Source organism: Heterocephalus glaber, unplaced genomic scaffold (genome assembly GCF_053883595.1).
Source record: "Heterocephalus glaber isolate CG9 unplaced genomic scaffold, H.glaber_assembly_v1.0 deba00000122, whole genome shotgun sequence".
Classification (NCBI taxonomy): Eukaryota; Metazoa; Chordata; class Mammalia; order Rodentia; family Bathyergidae; genus Heterocephalus; species Heterocephalus glaber.
In genome coordinates this window covers 38,220,109-38,239,248 of record NW_028258138.1, presented here as the reverse complement: position 1 = coordinate 38,239,248, position 19,140 = coordinate 38,220,109, and the positions used below count along the sequence as shown (strand labels likewise).

The 19,140-nt window shown below is 31.1% G+C and overlaps 1 protein-coding gene across 4 annotated transcripts in view; it reads right to left on the bottom strand.

Moving 5' to 3' along the window:
• Positions 1-19,140, bottom strand: part of Cadm2 (cell adhesion molecule 2) — a 1,033,997-nt gene that overhangs the window by 308,844 nt on the left and 706,013 nt on the right. For 2 of the 4 annotated variants that reach the window (XM_021238785.2, XM_021238782.2), the window contains exon 2: positions 7,270-7,296. The exons of the other annotated variants lie outside the window; for them this stretch is intronic. In XM_021238785.2, coding sequence (XP_021094444.1) covers positions 7,270-7,296 — 27 coding nt within the window. The remainder of the gene's footprint in view (positions 1-7,269; positions 7,297-19,140) is intronic. 4 annotated transcript variants of the gene reach the window in all.

The following is a 19,140-nucleotide window of genomic DNA, read 5'->3' as shown; positions in this document are numbered from 1 at the left end:
CTACAAAAATTCCACTGGCTTTCCTTTGATCCTCTGCCGGCATTCCTCTAATCACTGGCATAGGAAGTGCTTGCCTCTGTTCTTCTCCTAATTACTTCCAATTAGTTTTTCAGATCTCCCCCTGACATTCACTTTCTCCAAGGATTCTCCAGAGCCTTGTTTCACTAGTGTAAGTGTCCTTGCAATTGAAACTCACCCAATCATTGTGCCATTGTTTCACAGTTTCTACAACTAAAGGTAAGTCTTAGTTCTCACATATCTTCCTCAAAAGGATTTGACAAAGTTGTGCATTATTTATTTGATGGAATTTCTTTCTTCACTTGTTTTGTTTTCTTTGACTCTTTTGCATGTATCTCATTTCATCATCTGTTTTGCTCTTCTTAATGTTGGTGTACTTAAGAACTCAGTTCAAATGTGTTTGCTATCTTTCTCTAGCTCTACTCATTACTTTGATGGTATTATTTAATTTCACACATACTAGGTAATTTTAAATTTACATGCTCAGTACAGACCTCCCATAATTTTACAATATTCTTCCCCAAATCTTCTCCATCTTATATATGTAACTTTGTCATTTCAGCCTTCATGGAAAAATAAAAACAAAGAATGAATCAGTATCATTCTATACTCCATGCTTTATATGATATCTCACTTCTGGTAGGCAAAATCTAGGAGGTTTTACTTCATCTCTATTGGTGTGACTTTGATGATACCACCATCGTTTGTCCCATGAGTTATTCAAAAAAGTGTGCTAGCACTTCTGGTTGCTTTTACCAGAGAAACCAAAATGACCTTGTTAAAACTAAATCAGCGCATGTCTCTCTTCTGCTCAAACTTAGTGGTTTTTCATTTCATTTGTATGAAAACCAAAGCCCTTACATGATTGTGTCTTCATCCTTTCTTGTAATTGTATGCCTTTCATCTCCAGGGTTATGTTTTTCTCCTTATGCAGGGTTGTTGAATGTCCCTTGATTAAGTCAGCCCCTCACTGCCTTAAAGCCTTTGCTCTGCTTTCTTCCTCTCCTTGGAATGCTTATCCCAAATAGCCACATGACTTTTCCTTTCATCATCAATTTTCTACCAATATGTTCACCTTTTCTGGTATTCATATTCAAAATTAGAACCACATCATTTTCTACTTTGCCCAAGCATTCCTATCTCACTTTTCTGCTTTACTTTTTTCCTCAACAAGCCCTATTACATTGCAATACACTCTATTGTAAAACTGTTTTTCACTGATAAATTTCCAGTAATCCTTGATGACGTTGAATAAGGGAATGAATGATTGAATGGAACAATCAGGAAGTAAAACAAAAAAATTAAAATAAAAGAAAAGATTTATTTCTTTTGTATCTTAATCTAGTAATATTACTGTGTCCTTCATGATTGGTATGTTAAAATCTAATCACTAAAGAGATGGCATTAGAAAGTGGGACATTTGAGAAGTCCTTAAGTCATGAAGGATGGAGCATTCAAGAATGATATCAACATCCATATGCCAGGGGCCCCGGAGAGCTACCTTGATCTTTCCACCATGTGAGGACACAGAAAGAATGTCCCATCTCTGAGCCTTCGTTAGATATGAACTATGCCTACTTTGATGTACTGCCGCCCTGCCTGCAGAACTGTAAAAAGTAAGTTTCTGTTGTTTATATGCCACTTTATCGTATTTTTGAATACAGTCTAAATAGACTGAAATATAGAAATTCAGTACTGATCTGTCCAATGAAGGAATATGCTGGTTTTAATCCTTCTCCAATGTGTTAAATAATAAATGCATAAAAGGAATTGTTATTAAAGAGTATTTATGCAAGTGAAACTTTGGCCTGGGCTCAGTACAGGGTTCACATTTTACTCATTACTGAACAGCAAGTTTTTGACTCTGATTATGGCTAAATTAATTAAGAGCTGCTTACGTCTGATATCAATTGGCTGGTTTAAAAATGTTTTTACATATTCTTTTTCATCACTGTAACCCTATGAGATAGGAAGTATTAACATTTTTATCCTTATTTTACAGATGAGTGAAGACAAAATAGTAGAGCAAATACTAGAACTCAAATACTCAAATGATCTTCTCCAAAGCTTTTTAACAGCACAAATTTTAGTGATAGATATTTTATATTAAGATGTCAAGTCAAAAGAAATTTTACTAAAAATATATAATAATAACCTCAGTAGATTTGAAATATAATATGACATTTATTTTAATATAATTTACCTTTTGATTTTTATAAAGTATAAAAGCAAAGTGAGATGCTGCTAATTGCCTTGTGAACTGATAGAAATTGACCACCTTATTCCCCTTTACTATGGATTTTTTCTGATTATCAACCTATTAAAAAAGCACAAACCTTATGATTTTAATTACAAACTTTCCAAACCTCCACATGGCAGCTGTAGAATAAGCAAACACTAAGTTTATTGGCATAATAGAATGACATGAACCAATTAAATGAATTGAGTCCCACAAGATTATATCTTGTAGATGAGATGTGTTTAGACAGAATAAAAATTTGTAATGATTTATTTATGGTGGAAATGAAAATATAAACCTGAAACAGTAAAGTTTAAACTAATTTCTAATTGCTATACAAAGTTGTTCTGTGTTTTGGCATCAAATGAATTATGTTCATCCACTTGCCCACAGTAGAGCTCCAGGCTGTATTTGTATTTCAAGAAGAAAGGAGAGAGGAAAATGCAGCTCCATTAACTCAAGTGAGTGATGTTGTTATTTCAGTCATACAATTGAATATCTAGTAATGTCTTTCCACTTTCCATCATGACCCAGAATAGTATGTACTGCACAACATGAAGGGGGACAGTTACACAGAAAGCAAAAAGACAACCCAGAGAAAAAATCCATATCAAACCCTTATACATAAGAAATAAATACAGAAACCATACTGAGTGAAGCAGCACTTTAAAACCAACTAGAATTATCCATATTTTGACCCACTGATTCATCTTACAATGACATTTTCATGAGTAAATTCCTTAACCCTGTTTCCCTGTTCTGAGTTCAGCATTTCACATTAACTATGCCTGAAGATTTTCTAGAACATTATTCATCTTATTGAGAAATTAATTCCTTTCTTACTTTTCCAAGAGGGAGTAAATGCAATTAACATAAAATGAGTGAATGAGAGACCCATAAGGAAAAGAAGTCTAACTAGAGAATATTTTTTCATGGTCAGTTTTCCTATCAAAGTAGGTATCAGGTGCAACTCATGATCATTTTACTTTATCCCTACTCCCAACTCCAAGCCTATCTGATAAAAAGAACTTAGTTAAATGTACTTATGTAACAGAATCAGATTTAGGTAGACTGTACTATCTACCTATACAGTATCTTTACATTTTAATAGATTAAAAGCTTGAATTCATTTGTCAGTATGTCTGGTTTTGAATTTTTGCCCTGGCTCTTACTTTGAGAACATAAAGAAAATTTTAACTCTTAGCTTCATCTTCCACATTTTAAAAATTAGGTTAATAATAATACCTATCTCAGAGGGTTTTCTGAGGATTGAATTATTAAGTATAAAAGTTTCACACAAGGTCTGACACATAGTAACATTTAAGAAAAATTAGGTGGAATAATTTTTAGTCTTAATCACAGTTTAAAAAGTTGGAAAATGCTTGCAGTATTTAAGTATATCTTTATAAACAAAACTGCATTATTGTATATAACAATGACTTTCATAGTGTTCCTAGAAAAGTGAGGTAAAATAGAATGTGGATTAACGAAATAGTCTTCTTAAAGTTACCTCCTTAGGGTCCTGAGGGTCATCCACTTGGAGTCCTTAGTGAGTATGTGCTATAGGAACATACTAGGTTTTAAATTCCCTTACATATATCTAACATTTTAGTTCTCAAATTTTTAACTGATATCAAAAACAAAGTTAATTTTACATCTTAATTAGTAAACATCTATGTAATTTCTTTCTTAATTTCTCCCCTTTCTTTTGACTTTGAATTGAAATTATTGTTGATCTTATGTATATATTTTGGTTTTCATAAGAGAAAAAGAAAAACAGTGTATGCATAGAAATATAAGATAAGAGTTTAATATGTAAGATTAAGCCCAGTAAAGTGATAACAAAAATTAACAAATTAAACTTTAGAGGAAGAAGACAATTATATGAATTGGTTCTCCTTTGATTATGAGTAAGAGAACTCTATCTAGTGAGCTTAATGAAAAGAAAGCTATGTCATAGATGTAAAGGATAAACTAAAACCTTAGAAATACATCAGAACAAGAGGCTTGAGTACTGTCGGGGTACTTTATTGATCTCTCACTTTGTTTACTTGCCGACTTCATCCTTCTTTCTTTTCTTGGATTTAATTTATACCAAATTCATGGCCATAAAGACTAACCAAACTAATCTTTCTCCATTTCTTCTTATGATCTCTTTCCCTTTTCCCCTCTCTCTTTCCCCTTTCCCAGGTTTAAATTTTCAAAGGTGCAATGTGACTGGTTCATCGGTCCTCCTCCTAAGAGTTAACAATGGTGAGGTGTCTGCTTGTGTGTACACAATCATCTAGAAAATGTAGGAGGCCAAATCTAACTCTCAAAGGAGTTTTGGAGAAATGAATTCACATTGGGGTAAGTAGTGTTCTCAAGGATCAGGAAAAAAATACCTATCCTGAATAAAACCTGTTTCAGAACAAAATAGAGGCGCGAATACAAAAAGTCAAAAGTAGTTTTATAAAGAAGAAAATTGAGCATGCTTAGAATCTAAGAGAATTGGAAAATCAATATGAATTGGAAAATCAACTTGACCTTCAAATAACAATTTCTACAGTGATTAAGAAACAACTCCTGTATGATTGAATCAAAATCAAATATTTTATGTTTAAAATATTTCTCTTATAGACTGGTGTAGTATTATTAACTAATATTTAAAAATGATGAATGCAGCATAGTCTTCTATCTCTAGTAATTGCTAACTGACTTCTAGTAATTATTTTTCAATCTAAACATCCACAAACTACTATTCTTTCAAGAGATTGTTTAAGATTTTTATTAGGAAATCTACATGAAATTCAACAGTCTATGGTTTCTAGAATGAAAATATTTCTCTTTTTTTTCTTAAATGAGAACACATTCATTTCTCCAATCTTCCAGAAGGTCTCAACATTTGCATGACTCCATAAGGATAAACGAATGAGTTGTGATCCTCTCCAAAACTTTGTTCCCTGGGTAGTACCTCATCTGGGCCAAGAAAAATGAACTATTTTTAAGCAACCATCTGCTCTTATGCTATCTGGGGTTTTAATTCATCTTATCCACATTTTTACTCCCGATTATAGACCATTTGCTTTGAAATATAAATTGAATGAGAAAAGGTTTGAGTAGTTCCCTCTAACAATTTCACATACTATATATCCTTCTCAAGCAATTATTTAAAATACAATTTCAGCTTTTACTTTAGGGAGAGTTAATTTTTTTAAATGTCATTTCTTGTCTTTATGACATTGTGCAGAGACAAACATAGAGGTATGTGGTGAACTGCATCTGCAAGCCCCTTGAGAAGTTGTACACAAGTGGAGAGAAGGGACTCAAACAAAACTGTTCAGTAGGGAAGAGGAGGAAAAGGGGTGTAGGAAGTACAAAATTAAGTACAGAAAAATCTCAACCACCTGGAGTCCTGACATGACTTGAAAGACACCTGTAGAATAATTCATGGCTATAATCCTCCAAAAGAAAATTTGCTTTCCTTTATTTAAAACTTTGCAACCTCTATAACATAACTGATTTTCAACTGATGTTGAGAATTAAATGAACATAGATATAATTACTGTATTTCTAGAAGTTTTATGTAACCAGAAGCAGCCATAACTCATGATCACTCTTTGGCCTATTGTATCATCATCAAACTTATTTCTCTCTGCTTTCTTAAAAAAGCACAGACTGAATTCAAAATTAATTCTCGATATGCTAAAATCGACTATACTCATTCCTGCTTCCATACATTTACTTCTCCTAATACTTTTTTCTTATGTACTATAGTTTTTGTGTGGATCCTACCCATTCTTCAAGAAAAACTTCAAATTATTCTTCCTACATGAATCATCCTCAAAGGACTCTCTGAAAATTATCTCTAACTCTCATTACACTCGTGATGAACCCCATAGTTACCACATTATTATATACTGTTCTTAATTCCTCATTCCTAAACCCTACTTCTTAACTTTTTGTTATATAAACATATTGTATTTATAAATTTATAAACATGTACTCATTATAAAATAATTCCTTAATTGTTCTGTGAGTGTATTTTTTTGGAAGTAGATAGAAAATTACAGTGGCAAAGATTGGATACTTTTTCTGTCATATTTAGTGCAACAACAACAAGAAGAGAAAAAAACCAAAACTAAGTGTGAAGAAGAATATAAAATTGACAATAATCTTCCATCTCATCATTTTACATGTTTGGTATTGTATAAAAATCCATTTCCAGCAATTTATTAGCTGGAAAATAAATCTATGGCCTTATAAATAGGAAGTAGTGTACATTCCAAAGGTGCCCCTATAGTATACTGATATAACTACTTGTAAAACTAGAGACTGTAATTAAAAGGTGAAAAAATATTTTTTTGCTATTTAAATAATAGCAATAGTTAAATGTATAGATTATTCTGAGGAGTATGCAATTCGAACAGATAAACTATAAATCTTCCCCCATACACATTTGAAATTTTGTGAACCCATGAAGATTTGGACAGAAAAACTTAAAAGCTGGTCCTTCCACAGAGAAGTTTTGAGCATTAAACCAGTGCACTCTCACTCATGCAAACATGTTTTCAGGTACCTAGCAAAAACAAACTTAATGCATCCAAGAAACGTAGGCAAAGTAATAAATAAGAATCCGCAGTGTGTAATATTCAGCTTTTAGAATAATAACTATCATTTGCAAATAATCCTATGAAGGCATGCACAATTCTGAGAAGTTCTAGCAGTATTATTTTATGTATTTTTTTGACAATTCACAGTTTTAACAAGCAAAGCAAGATCAGTAACCAAAAGGTTAGTGCAAAAAGTGAGAAATAAAAGAAAACATACACTCCAAAAAAACATGCAAACATAAGCATACATCAGAAACTGAATAATTGAAATAATGTATTTCTATTTGCAAGAATTTATAAATATTTATACACTGAAACAGTATCATCACCAGGAGAAAGGATTCCATATTTTAAGAGAATGTAGAAGATTGAGCAAACAAACAAGTCATGGTAAATCATGCGGCACGAACAGGAGCTCACCTTTAACTTTATTCTTTGAAGCAGCGGCTGGTACCAAGGAAAGGTTGCACAAGAAGAAGAAACAAATATGTTAATTGTTAGAATCTTTAGCAAGAAAACAGAGATACTGTAGTTAATATAATAAGTTAAAGTTGAAAAGAATACATTCATGATTATATAATCAACACGTTATAGGAATTGGATCTATGACAAAGAAAATGACAATTATCGTTATATTGTTAGTAGATTATTAAAATGCTTGAATAAGAGAGTAAGTTAGGAGTGAAATAGTGCAATTTCTAAAAGCCACAGGTCACCAAATGCCTTTTAGTCTTTTTATACATCTTTTAAAATTTTAAATCTCAACTAATAATTTAAAATACTCATATATAAATTAAATATATTTACTACTTAACAATTAAAATATAATCTATAAAGTGTGAATAAATTACAAAGACAAGTCATTTCCATTTATTGAATATGCTTTATTATGTTTAAGAGACCGAGGTTGAGCTATTTCTATACAATTTCTTCCTAACAATGGCAACCACAAGAAGTAAGTTTTGTTGTTCATGCTTCTAAATGTGGAAACAGAAACTTAGAAAGTACCACTTGCTTGCTGAAGGTGGCACAACAAACAGAATTTGATCTCCCCAAAACTGCGCTCCTAGGCTCTATGGTAATATGGTGCTGGGAGTTAAAGCCCTGAGTCATTAATTGAAAATGTCTTCAACAAAGCCCAAACTCAATCATGATTTGTTAAGCTCCAGCTCTTTTGATAATTGGTTGACCACATATCTATGAAACCTGAAAACTTCATTACTTTAATTGATATGATTCCCTTAAGATGTAGAAAATTAAGCTTATTTATATCTAATGATAAGTACTATTTGGGGCAAAAAGTAAATCTAATGAGGAAATTAAATTAATTACTCATGTAGGACAATTGTTCAAAGGCTAAATTCTAGTCAAAATGCACAGTTACGCACCTCTAAACATTTTTGAAGTGATAGATGCTACTTTGATTAGATTGAGAAAAATAAAGATCCAAAGATAAGGTAGTTTTCACTTTTTCTTTTCTTTTTGTTTTGGGCTCCCAAATGATGTGAAAGATGTGGTTGGCCACGTCCTAATTGGGAAATACAGTGTCTAACTCAGTAGACTGAACTTTAGTGAAATTTAATTTAGATGTTAGCTCTACTACTCATGTTTTACGTATGGAAACTTTTCATTTACACTTCATTCTACTAAGTTATTTAGACGTTAGAATGTTTCCCAGAAAGTTTATTTAAATGACAGGCTACTTAGTGGAAGTTTCATTTTCAATCATGACCAAAAACAGTTTCTTAACATTTTGTTTTATTTAAAATAATAAATATTTTCTGACAAAAAACCCTGAAAAAAAATTATTTCAATAAACCAGGACTAGTTCGTTGTTCTAAATTAGTTCAAAATGTTTATTGCACAACTTTGAAATGGAAATAGATGGTTGGAGAGCAAGAAAACTAATAATATTTTTGTGAAATTAAAACAATACTTAAAAATCAAAGATCCAAATGTTAACTATTAGCTCTTTTGTGATATTTTTACTGATTATGATACAATTCAAAAAAATTAGTAGCATATTAGTCATTTACTTATTATATTGAATGTGAGATATTTACATGTACTTTTCCAAAGAGATTTACTCCATTTTAATCAATAAAATATTTTTGTTTCATTAATGTACATCAAAGCATTTGAGCTGATATACAAAATTAAACAATATTTCTTTCTTATACTTCCAGATTCTAAGATAACCAGTGTTAATATATTCCATTAAACTATTGACAAAGTTAATAATAAAGTTATTTTTAACTAAATGTCTTGAAAATTTATTTTATATATAGTATTTCTGAAAGAAACATCATACTGTGCATATTATTTTCTAATCTAATTTTTTTCACCATACTTTCCAGGTTAGTAGAGTTCCACTTCATTCACAATTTTCTATTTTTCTATAGTTTATATGAAGTTTGAATTTTCTTCTGATTATAGGTTCTTTGTAGTATTTATTTCCGTTAACAATTCTGCAACACACATATTTATAGAATAAATTTAATACACTATAATTATTTTTTATTCCTATGAAATAAATTGTGCAGCTTGTTTTCGTATTTTTGTACAGAAAACAATTGACAAAAAGAAACATTTAAATACTTCAGATGGAAGGGTTAGAAATATTTGGAAAGGAAATGTCCAAGTGTGTTGAATGCTCTAAAATAAGAGGAAACTAGAAAAAAGTAAAAGGGCATAGAGAATCAGAAAGGACAGAATCTAATATTCCAAATAGTCGGTAAATTTCAAACTCCTTAGATCACAAAGTTTTTCATTTAAGTTTTCTATTTGCTTTTAATTGCTTTGTAGAATTTTAGTACAGGTTAGAATTTTAAAACTAGGAAATATTTTCAACTGCATATGATTCCTTTTGTACTGTATTATTTTGCTAACAAATTCACCTACATTTCAAAGAAATTATGAAAGTGTATCAATACATTCATTTTTTCATATGAAGAGAAATTTCATCAATCTCAAATTCAACATTTTTAAAATGTTAGCATAAATTTAAAGAAAAATTGGCAAAAACTTTAGAATTTCTGACATAATACTAATTAGTAGCATCTGTTATATAACAAATACAAGTAATCTTTTTAAAGAATTCATTTTTTGATTAAAATAGTGAAATAAAAATAGAAAAAGCAAATGTTTACATTTTTCAGTGGAATAGAAATATGTCATAAAAAGTCCTCAAACACTAACTAAGGGAAGAGGATTTTATTCTTAGATTCTTGGGCAAGTACCAAATTAAAATAGGAAAACAAAAGCTCTATGCCTTTTTCTATGTGTGTGTTCAGGCAGCTAATACCAGACTAGGCTGGTTAATATAATTGGAAAGAGGCCAGGCTACCAAGCTTGTTAGCCCAATTATAATTCCCTACATTTTCAAAAAAAGAAGCCAAGATGACAGCAATACTGTCATAAATGTCATGTTCAATACTTGTAAGATTTTCCATTGTCAGCACAGTCCAATTATAAGTCAATTGTAAAGTGCACATTGCACACCACCCAAAAGCATCTGAAAATTACCTTAAAAATGCAATTTAACTGTTCATAGTTAAAATGAAAGGAGAGGAGCTAGAGATATTTTGATCAAAAGAAAATTCTATATATAATATCAACGTTTGTTCATCTTTACATTAAAAGTAATAAGTTGTAATGATAAATTTACAATGGTTCACACATTTATTTCAGGTAGAAGTAATTATAACATTAAATTTATAAATGAAAATGATAATAATAATATGAAACATACATATAATTTTGAAGAAAATCACACGAGTAAAATATTGTCATAGCTTTTTACATATGAAAGCTGAATAGTTAATATCAGCCATTAACAAGGTTAATCCCTAAAATTTCTGATACAATTAAAGAGGAAAACTAAGTTAATTCATTTTGTTACCATGTGATTAACTAATTACACTGAAGGAGGCAAATCTAGCTATTTGAAAGAGGTATCCTGAAATAAAATTGTCTGGAAGAACTGGAGACTGAAACATTATTTCTCAAAACGGACTCTAGAAACTATAATTAGTGCATGGGGGAAAGGTTAAGGAAATTGCTTAAAAAATGTTTTGTCTCAATTTGACCTATCTAGTTACATTTTTTTCTTTTAAATCTCCCTATTTGCACACTTACTGTTACATATTTTATCAGTATGCACAATATATAGATAATATAGAAGTTGATAGAGTAATTGGTGCTCTAGAAGTGTTTACTGAAAAGTTCTTTATCAGTGAAACATTTAGTGATGCAAAAGAGAACCAATGCAAAAGCACCATGGATCTTCTTATTCAAGACTATATATATAGGCATATTGAAATATTTTGATAGTTTAGCTTTGTGTTTTCTGTTCCTTCCATGTCCAAATTAACAAATAAGAGGCCATGTTTTTTATAAAGGAAGAAAGAAACTTAGAGCTTCTACTTTTTATACAGTCTTTTCTGACATACATGACTACATATTCAGTTTTATTAGAGGTTACCCTTTGTCCATTTGTATTTGCCACGAAACAGTATAAAATAATCCATTGCCATTGGCAGATACTGTACAATATAAAGTTTTTAAACATAAAAATGTTACTTTTATAGTACATGGAACAAATTATAAAAATGATGAGATAAACAACACCACTATTTCCCAAAAGAAAGGCAATTTTAAAAGACAGAATGTTACCAAAATGTGGTTGAGAAAAGGTAAATGAATATTCTGTATCATAAAGCTTCGTAATAGCAAATATACAATTAAAAAGCTATACTAGATGAATATATGTATGTTAAATTCATTAAATCAAAATTAATAATATGTTGGAGTATAACACAGTAGTGCTAATCAATACCAGATATTTTGACTTCTTACAAAGTTTAAATTCACACTTATTAAAAAGAAGTATTGCTACATTTAATACAACAGATACCACATTAATACAGTCTCTCAAGACATGAAAATTAAAATTTCATAACTGAGCTAGATAGCTACATATATTTCTTCCTTTTTTTTTCTCCAATCATCTAAGACAGAGTAAAACACAGTTTTTTCACTAATTGGCTGAGACTTATTTAAAATAATATCTTTTTAACTATCAACTAACATCATCTGAAGACCAGAATTTTTTTAAGGCTCATTAGAATTGGAAAACTTAGAAAAGTGTGGCTTTAATTTCTTTCTCTGTTTTTTTCTTAATAATCACAGAAAATTCGTACTTGGAAAGAAGTGTAAAAAATAGTGTTCAAAATGTTTTACCAAGGAACAGTTGCTATAGAAGTTACACCCTTGAAGAACCAAAGTCTCAATGAGTAAAAAGTTCTTTTAATAGGAAACTTAAAGCAATAAGAAAGGAGAAAATAAAAGAATTAGAACATCTCTATTCCTCAATCCTCGCCATTCCTACTAGTATAATTAGAAGGGAGACTATTGGGTACAATATCACCTTCCCATGAAAGGATAAAACACCACTTATGAAATATTTTTGCCAAAATTATTAGACGCAGATATGATCATGCCTCTACACTGAAATTCCAGTGTCCAATAAATAGATAGGATAAAAATATAGCAAATCAATGTGACTGAACAAATATTAAATACTGAAGCAAATAAATCAACACATACAGTTTTAGCAATTGTTTCATTTACTAAATCAATTTGAGGGGAAAAATAAAAATTGGATGAAGAAATTAAAAGACAACTTGGACCTAGTGTGTTGCTCAGTGGTAGAGTATATGCTTAGTACATCAAAGATTCTGGATTCAATGCTTAGCATGGCAAAAAACAAAACAAAACAAAACAAAAAAGCTCATAATACAGTCTTCTTTAGATCCTGATTTGAGCAGTACATATTTTATTGTGTTAAATAATTATTGCTAATATTTATATGAGGTAATAATATTAGGGTTATGTTTTGTCATATTTTTATAAAATTAAAGGCTTTTAAAAAGTTGTTTCTTATTTGGGATTGATTTCTAATATGTAGTGTGATAAAATTTATAGTGAATGATAAAATTTTAAAAAAATTTATTACAGTAAAAGACACATGCCATTAACCTCCCTCAAATTACTCCCACTCTCTTCAAAATGTACATATCCTATTGATCTTGCACCTTCTAAAACAGTTCTGTAAGTCTTTTCATGAAGATTTTTAGTTGTGCTTCTGTGGCTGCCTTAATGTCCTAAATCCATTCAAAATGTTTGCTTTTCAGATTATTTCAACTTTGGAGAAGAACTGGAAATTGCAAGATACCAAATTCAGTAAAAAAAGTGGAGAAGGGTATACAGTAATGTTTTTATTAACTTATCTTTCCATAGGACAGCATTCCACAGCTTTAGTCACTATATATTTTTTTAACTCTCCAAATGTGTTTATTATATAAAATAAAAATGAAACTGGCTAATGCTGAGATTTTGCCAAAGTACTAGGCAGTGACATGAGAAACCAGGTACAGTGTGCTCAAAAGCTAAGTGAAAGTCTTTTTTAAATCTCTGTGGTTTTACACTTTTTTATTAATAGAGAGGATGGATAGAAGGAGCCAAGGAGATGGAACTCTTGCAAATGGGAAGGGTTCGAGAGACCAAGGGTGAGGCATGAGGCAGAGCACAAGGGGAAATAGGTAGAAACGCCATGTACAGGAACTTATTAATCTCAGTGAATGTAAATGTTATATGTCACAAACATGAGCTAAGATTAATAATATCAGTAAGAATGAAAATAGGGAAAGGGGAATCAGAAGAAAGGGAGAGACAAAGAGGGAAATTTTTAGAAATGGAAGCATGTTTATTTATATTCATGTACCCATTCCTGAAGATGATTATAAAATGCACACACTGCAAACATGTACTAAAAAATAGTACCAAATAAGTCACAGTAATTTTTATCAGACCTCATAAAGATCTTCATGAAAGACCACTTTGAGAACTGCATCATAAAATGTGTTTTTGAAGGAAGGGGAAGTATTTTGAGGAAGATTAATTGTAAAGGTTCTTTAACTGTAATTAATTATTTTGTTTAAGCATCCATCTTATAGTTTATCAATCTTTTTCCAATTTTTATTGTATTTTTCTATTTTTGTATATATGTGACATTTTTCATAACAAAAATTGTTGAAATATTTGCAAGTTCAAATAAAAATCAGGGTGTATTACTGTTTTAAGTATGACTCTTTCTTATGATGGGATGGTAGTGTATATGAAACAGAGCACTATTGGTTTCCTATTCGTATTTTTGTAGGATGAGGTCAATTTAATTATCACATAAATTACTTATAGAATGGACAAGTCCAACATACATTTTTAAAATAATCTTTGTTTCTGAAATTCTGCCTCTAAGACTTGTAATAACAGTAAGTTTCTACTATAAAATATCCATTTTACTTCTTGAAAATACAACAGATCATTATTGTAAGCTTCTGTCTACTTAGCATATATTTAAAGAATTAGGTAAAATATATAATTATTTTTCTTGCATTATTGCTACTTTACAAATTCCAAATTAATTGTATGTATCAAAATAAGCCTAGTAGTGTATCAGAATTTTTTTCTGTCTACTGTTTCCATGTTTCTAGCAGAGTTTTGTTATAAAATATTTAGACTACCTTGTTCTGTATTCCTTTTTCTTTCAAGAATGTCTTCAAGCTTTGTGAGTCACTACCAATTTCTAAATTTTTTTGGAAGCTGGATCATTCTATGGAATCCATGCTGGCCTTGAATTCACTCTGCAGCCTAGGCTGGCCTCAAACTTCCAGTGATCCTCTCACCTCGCCTCCAAGTGCGGGAATTGCAGGTGTGCACTACTGTGCCCAACTCCTAAATCTCTTTTCTTTTGATATAGTTCACATGTCCTTGTAGGCTTATAAATTTTGTCTTTACATGCATATAGAGAAATTTTCAAGTCAAAATAGGACTCAAATTCATATTTTTAGAAGAGAGTATAAGATAATTGCCAATCTTCAGATATCTCTGATTATAAAAGTCTCAAGAAATTGCAGATATTTTGGACATTTTCAATGAATAACTATTAAAGTTGTATTTTATTTCTACATTACTTAATCAAGAATTTATTTTAGAAATAGTATAAATCTATAAGTGAACAGAGTACAGTGTTGAAGATTTGTCCCATATTATGTTATATCCCTGCTACTACTCAGTAACTAGATTTGATAGATAACACGCACACACACACACACACACACATATATATATATATACCAGTTCCATGAACACTATTACACTATTACATGGAATGAAACATAAGTTTAAAAAGCAACTTTAAAAATCAGTGAGGCTTGTCATATTTTCTAGATATTATATTTACAGTTTCTTTTTTCTACTATTACCCTAATGAGAACCTTTTATTCTTTATTTTAAAATGTATTCTATGAACATATGTAAAGTAAATGATATTTTGTACTTGTATTAGCAGTGGTAAAATAGTAAAACAACTCTACATTTTTATTTTAATACATTTTTGAAGACTTTGTTTAACTTAGTAATGTGGGGTCCATAATAGAATTGAGAAGAAAGTACAAAGATTTCCAGTCCGCTCCCTGTCTGAATACATGCCCTGTCTCTGTTATTAACATCATTCTCTAGAGTGAGATATTTGTTACAACTGATACTCTTACACTATATGGATTCATTCTTGGTAGCATACATTCTATGGGTTTAGACATATGCATCATGACAACTTTATATGCTTGTTTGAATAATACTTGATTCCCCAAAGTTCTAATTGTAATATAGAGAAGCATTGGAATGGATTCTACCAATAAAAATTAACATTCTAAGACAGAAGGTAATACGTAAAAATGTATATGACAAACATTCTCACTATGTGTATATGCATCTATTGTATATGTGTGTGCATATCAAACATAATTTGTGTAATCATTCACATATATCTTTCTGAGTTTATATTGTACCAATAATAATTTAGTACTTTTCATATTTCCCTAAGATGAATTACTGCTAGACTCTATGATAGCAGTGGGGATGGTTTTCAAATAAAAATGTATCAACAAATAAACACTTGTACTGACTGACAAGAGTTTCCTAATCATTAAAGTGGATGAGTGGGATGCACTGATATAAAAGAAAGCAGTTCCACCTGGTCACTGCACAGACCCCAAGAGATCACAGCACTGGCTAAGGGAGGTAGGAAAAGGAGGTGCAAAAGTGAGAAAAACAGGTCAAATGAAATACGTAAACAAAAAATGTAATATAACAGAAATAACCAAATGTTTTCCTGAAGCAGGTAAGTAGTCTATGTGAAAGTATAACTAAATGAAGAGAGGTATCAAACTCAGGACCATATGCTGATTTGCCCTATCATGTTTAAGCAGATAGTCATAAAGGAAACACAAAGTCAATGTTCCCTAACCCTAATTACTAGATAATGAGTTAATTCTGGAAAAGATGCACAACTAGAGAATGTGGTTAGTAATAAAGTAGTCTGCCTGATCTCCTTCACTGTGTCTTCAGATAACCTGTTTAAATATCAGAAAATCAAGAGGTAACCATTCTAAGGAGCTGGCAAGGTTAAGCTCCTCCACTCCTAGTATATATTCAAGACTGCCGTGTTTTGCCTTCTGGCGGACTCCCCAGAGAAGAGCTACTGAAAGATGAAAGGTGACCTCTAGAGGGTTGTGCATCAGCCACTATGTCAGATTCTCTGTTGCTGCTTCTCTGATCTCACTGTGACTTATACTTCAGGTAGGATCATGATTCCTTAAAACTAAAGTCAGTCCTACGGCACAGGATGCACCCACTTAATACACATTCAGCTTTTAATGTATGCTGATGCAAGGAACACTTAGATGTCTTTTCATTGTCTGTGTCTTCTAGATACCAAATGAGTAAAATGCTTATTTAGAAATTCTCTTTTTCAAATTCTTTAGACAAAAACGTCAGTCATATTTACTATAACCTAATTAAGTCTTAGTGACATATAGATGTGATATTACCTTAAATTTAATGTGACAAGAAAATTGATAGAGTAATGCTAATCATAGCATGAATAGTAGGGTATAGATTACAATTTAAGAAATATGACTAACAGTTTCTTTAAAAATGGGCAATTAAGGATCTCCTATGAGTACATCTAAATTGAAATTCACAATAAGCTAGCAATATACGTGGCATTTCTCAATGATACAATGGAGTTCTCACAATTCTAAGACATATTTTAAATAGATTAAATATATTTTAGTATAGGCCACTCAAAAGAAAATAGTGTTTTAAAAAGTATGTTATAAAAATTATTTTAAATGTTAAATATAAATGGATAAAACCCAACATGATTGAGGTTTCTGTGCCAGATATAGTATTGATCAACATGAACAGTAGTTGAAGAAAATAGTTACAATGATCTTTCATATTTATAATATATATATGATATGAAGTATATGACCTGAAATATATATTAAGTTATATGGGTTACTTGCAAAATCTTCTGCACACTAACTTCATGGATAATTTCTTTGGAAATTTGTCACTAACTCTACTTAAAAGAGCCCTTTAGAAAATGTTATTTCAAAGAACATCAGTTATTAAGATTGATGACAAAACAGGCAAAGGAATTTGCAAAGAGAGATGAAAATTCTTTTAATTACAAGTTACATAATTACAATGTAATAAACAAGTAACTTTATTTTACTTGTGGAATCAAATTAGGTTACAAATTTCTTCAAATTTCTTGAATTGTGTCTCAGCTTCAGAATAATGCAGATATTTTAGAAAAAGTGCTGATGAAAATAATTAAGAGAACAAAGCAATCATAATTCATTCAAGAATACCAGCATCATTATTGTATATTTAAATTAGATTCAGGTAGTTTTACATTTTTTAAGGTGGCAATTGGTACTGAACTTCATCACTGAATAGGTGGACAAAATATTTTTTAAACATGACAAGTAAGCGATGAAAAAATATATTCTGTATTCTTATATTCTTAACACCTTTAGAAGGTATTGCAGCCAAGGGAGAAGATTACATCACACGGTGCTACAGGCAAATTATATGCTGGATTGGTTTTCCAGTCACTGGGTCACAATACCAGACACCTGCAATTTAAAGGATGAACAATTTAATTTGGCTCACAATTCAGTCCATGGTCAACTGGCTTCAAGCTATAACTATCATGGCAGAAGGATATGGCAGAGCAAAGTTTCTTAGTTTATGGTGGCTAGGAAGCAGAGAAGGTGAGCAGTGTGAAAGATAAAGGGACCAGAGACCAAATACAATGCTCAGGTTCACACCTCCATGATACACACACACACACACACACACACACACACACACAGAAGTGGGTTTTAGTAATCTGCTTGTCATCTCCCAAGCTACTCATGTTGACACACTTAAGCTTAATCACCACACCTGCTACCTTTAGCTTGTGTACATTACATTCATTGTGTACATAAACTATTACATGTAAGTATATAATTTCTAGTATTTTATGATAAACATAATAATACATGAGAGCTCATATTTTACAAAAATACTAAGCTGAAAAAGAAAGTTGGTTATTAGTTTTGTTTGTTTTTGTTTTTTAAGATGTCGTATTCTACTTTGAGGTTGAATGTCTGTGGTGGCCGTATTAAAAAAGAAAAATAATAGTAATTGTCATGTTTAAAATGGATTATCCACTTGACATAGGATCCTGCCAGGGGATTAGTAGCACAATTGGTCTATGTCTGGGTGGGGCACAGAGGTGTGATCTTGGGGTCTATATTTGGTTCCTTGCCCCTTCCTCCATCTAGGTAGCTGTTCCACTGCCCTGCTTCCCCGCCACCATGAACTAAGCAGCTTTGCTCCACCTCATCCTTCCATCATGATCTTTCTGCCTTGGAGTCAGTTGGCCCTGGAATGAATTCCCCCAAAATGTGCAAAATTAAACCTTCTCCCTTTAAATTGTGGGTGTTGGGTATTGTTTCCCAGTATGGGAAACCTGACTAATGCAGTAATTTTAGTCCTAGTGTTTTAAGGCCATCACCTTGAAGGAAGATATATTTAAACATAACAATGTGATGTAGTATGCACATTTGAAAAGATAATAGTGCTATAATAACCATCAAACTTTACTGAATTGAGCTGAAAATGAATTCTTAAGCACATTTCCTTTGCAGACAATGGCTCACCTTAAATATTCAAGGGTTAATAGTAGTAAACTTCAGTTACAAAATAATGCAATCTTTTTATAGTATTTCTATATGTATAATTACATAAGGATTGACAAAGAAATTCCAAGGTCAGACTGTTAATTATAAACTGCATATACAAAAATTGTGATCTGAGGGACAGTAAGAC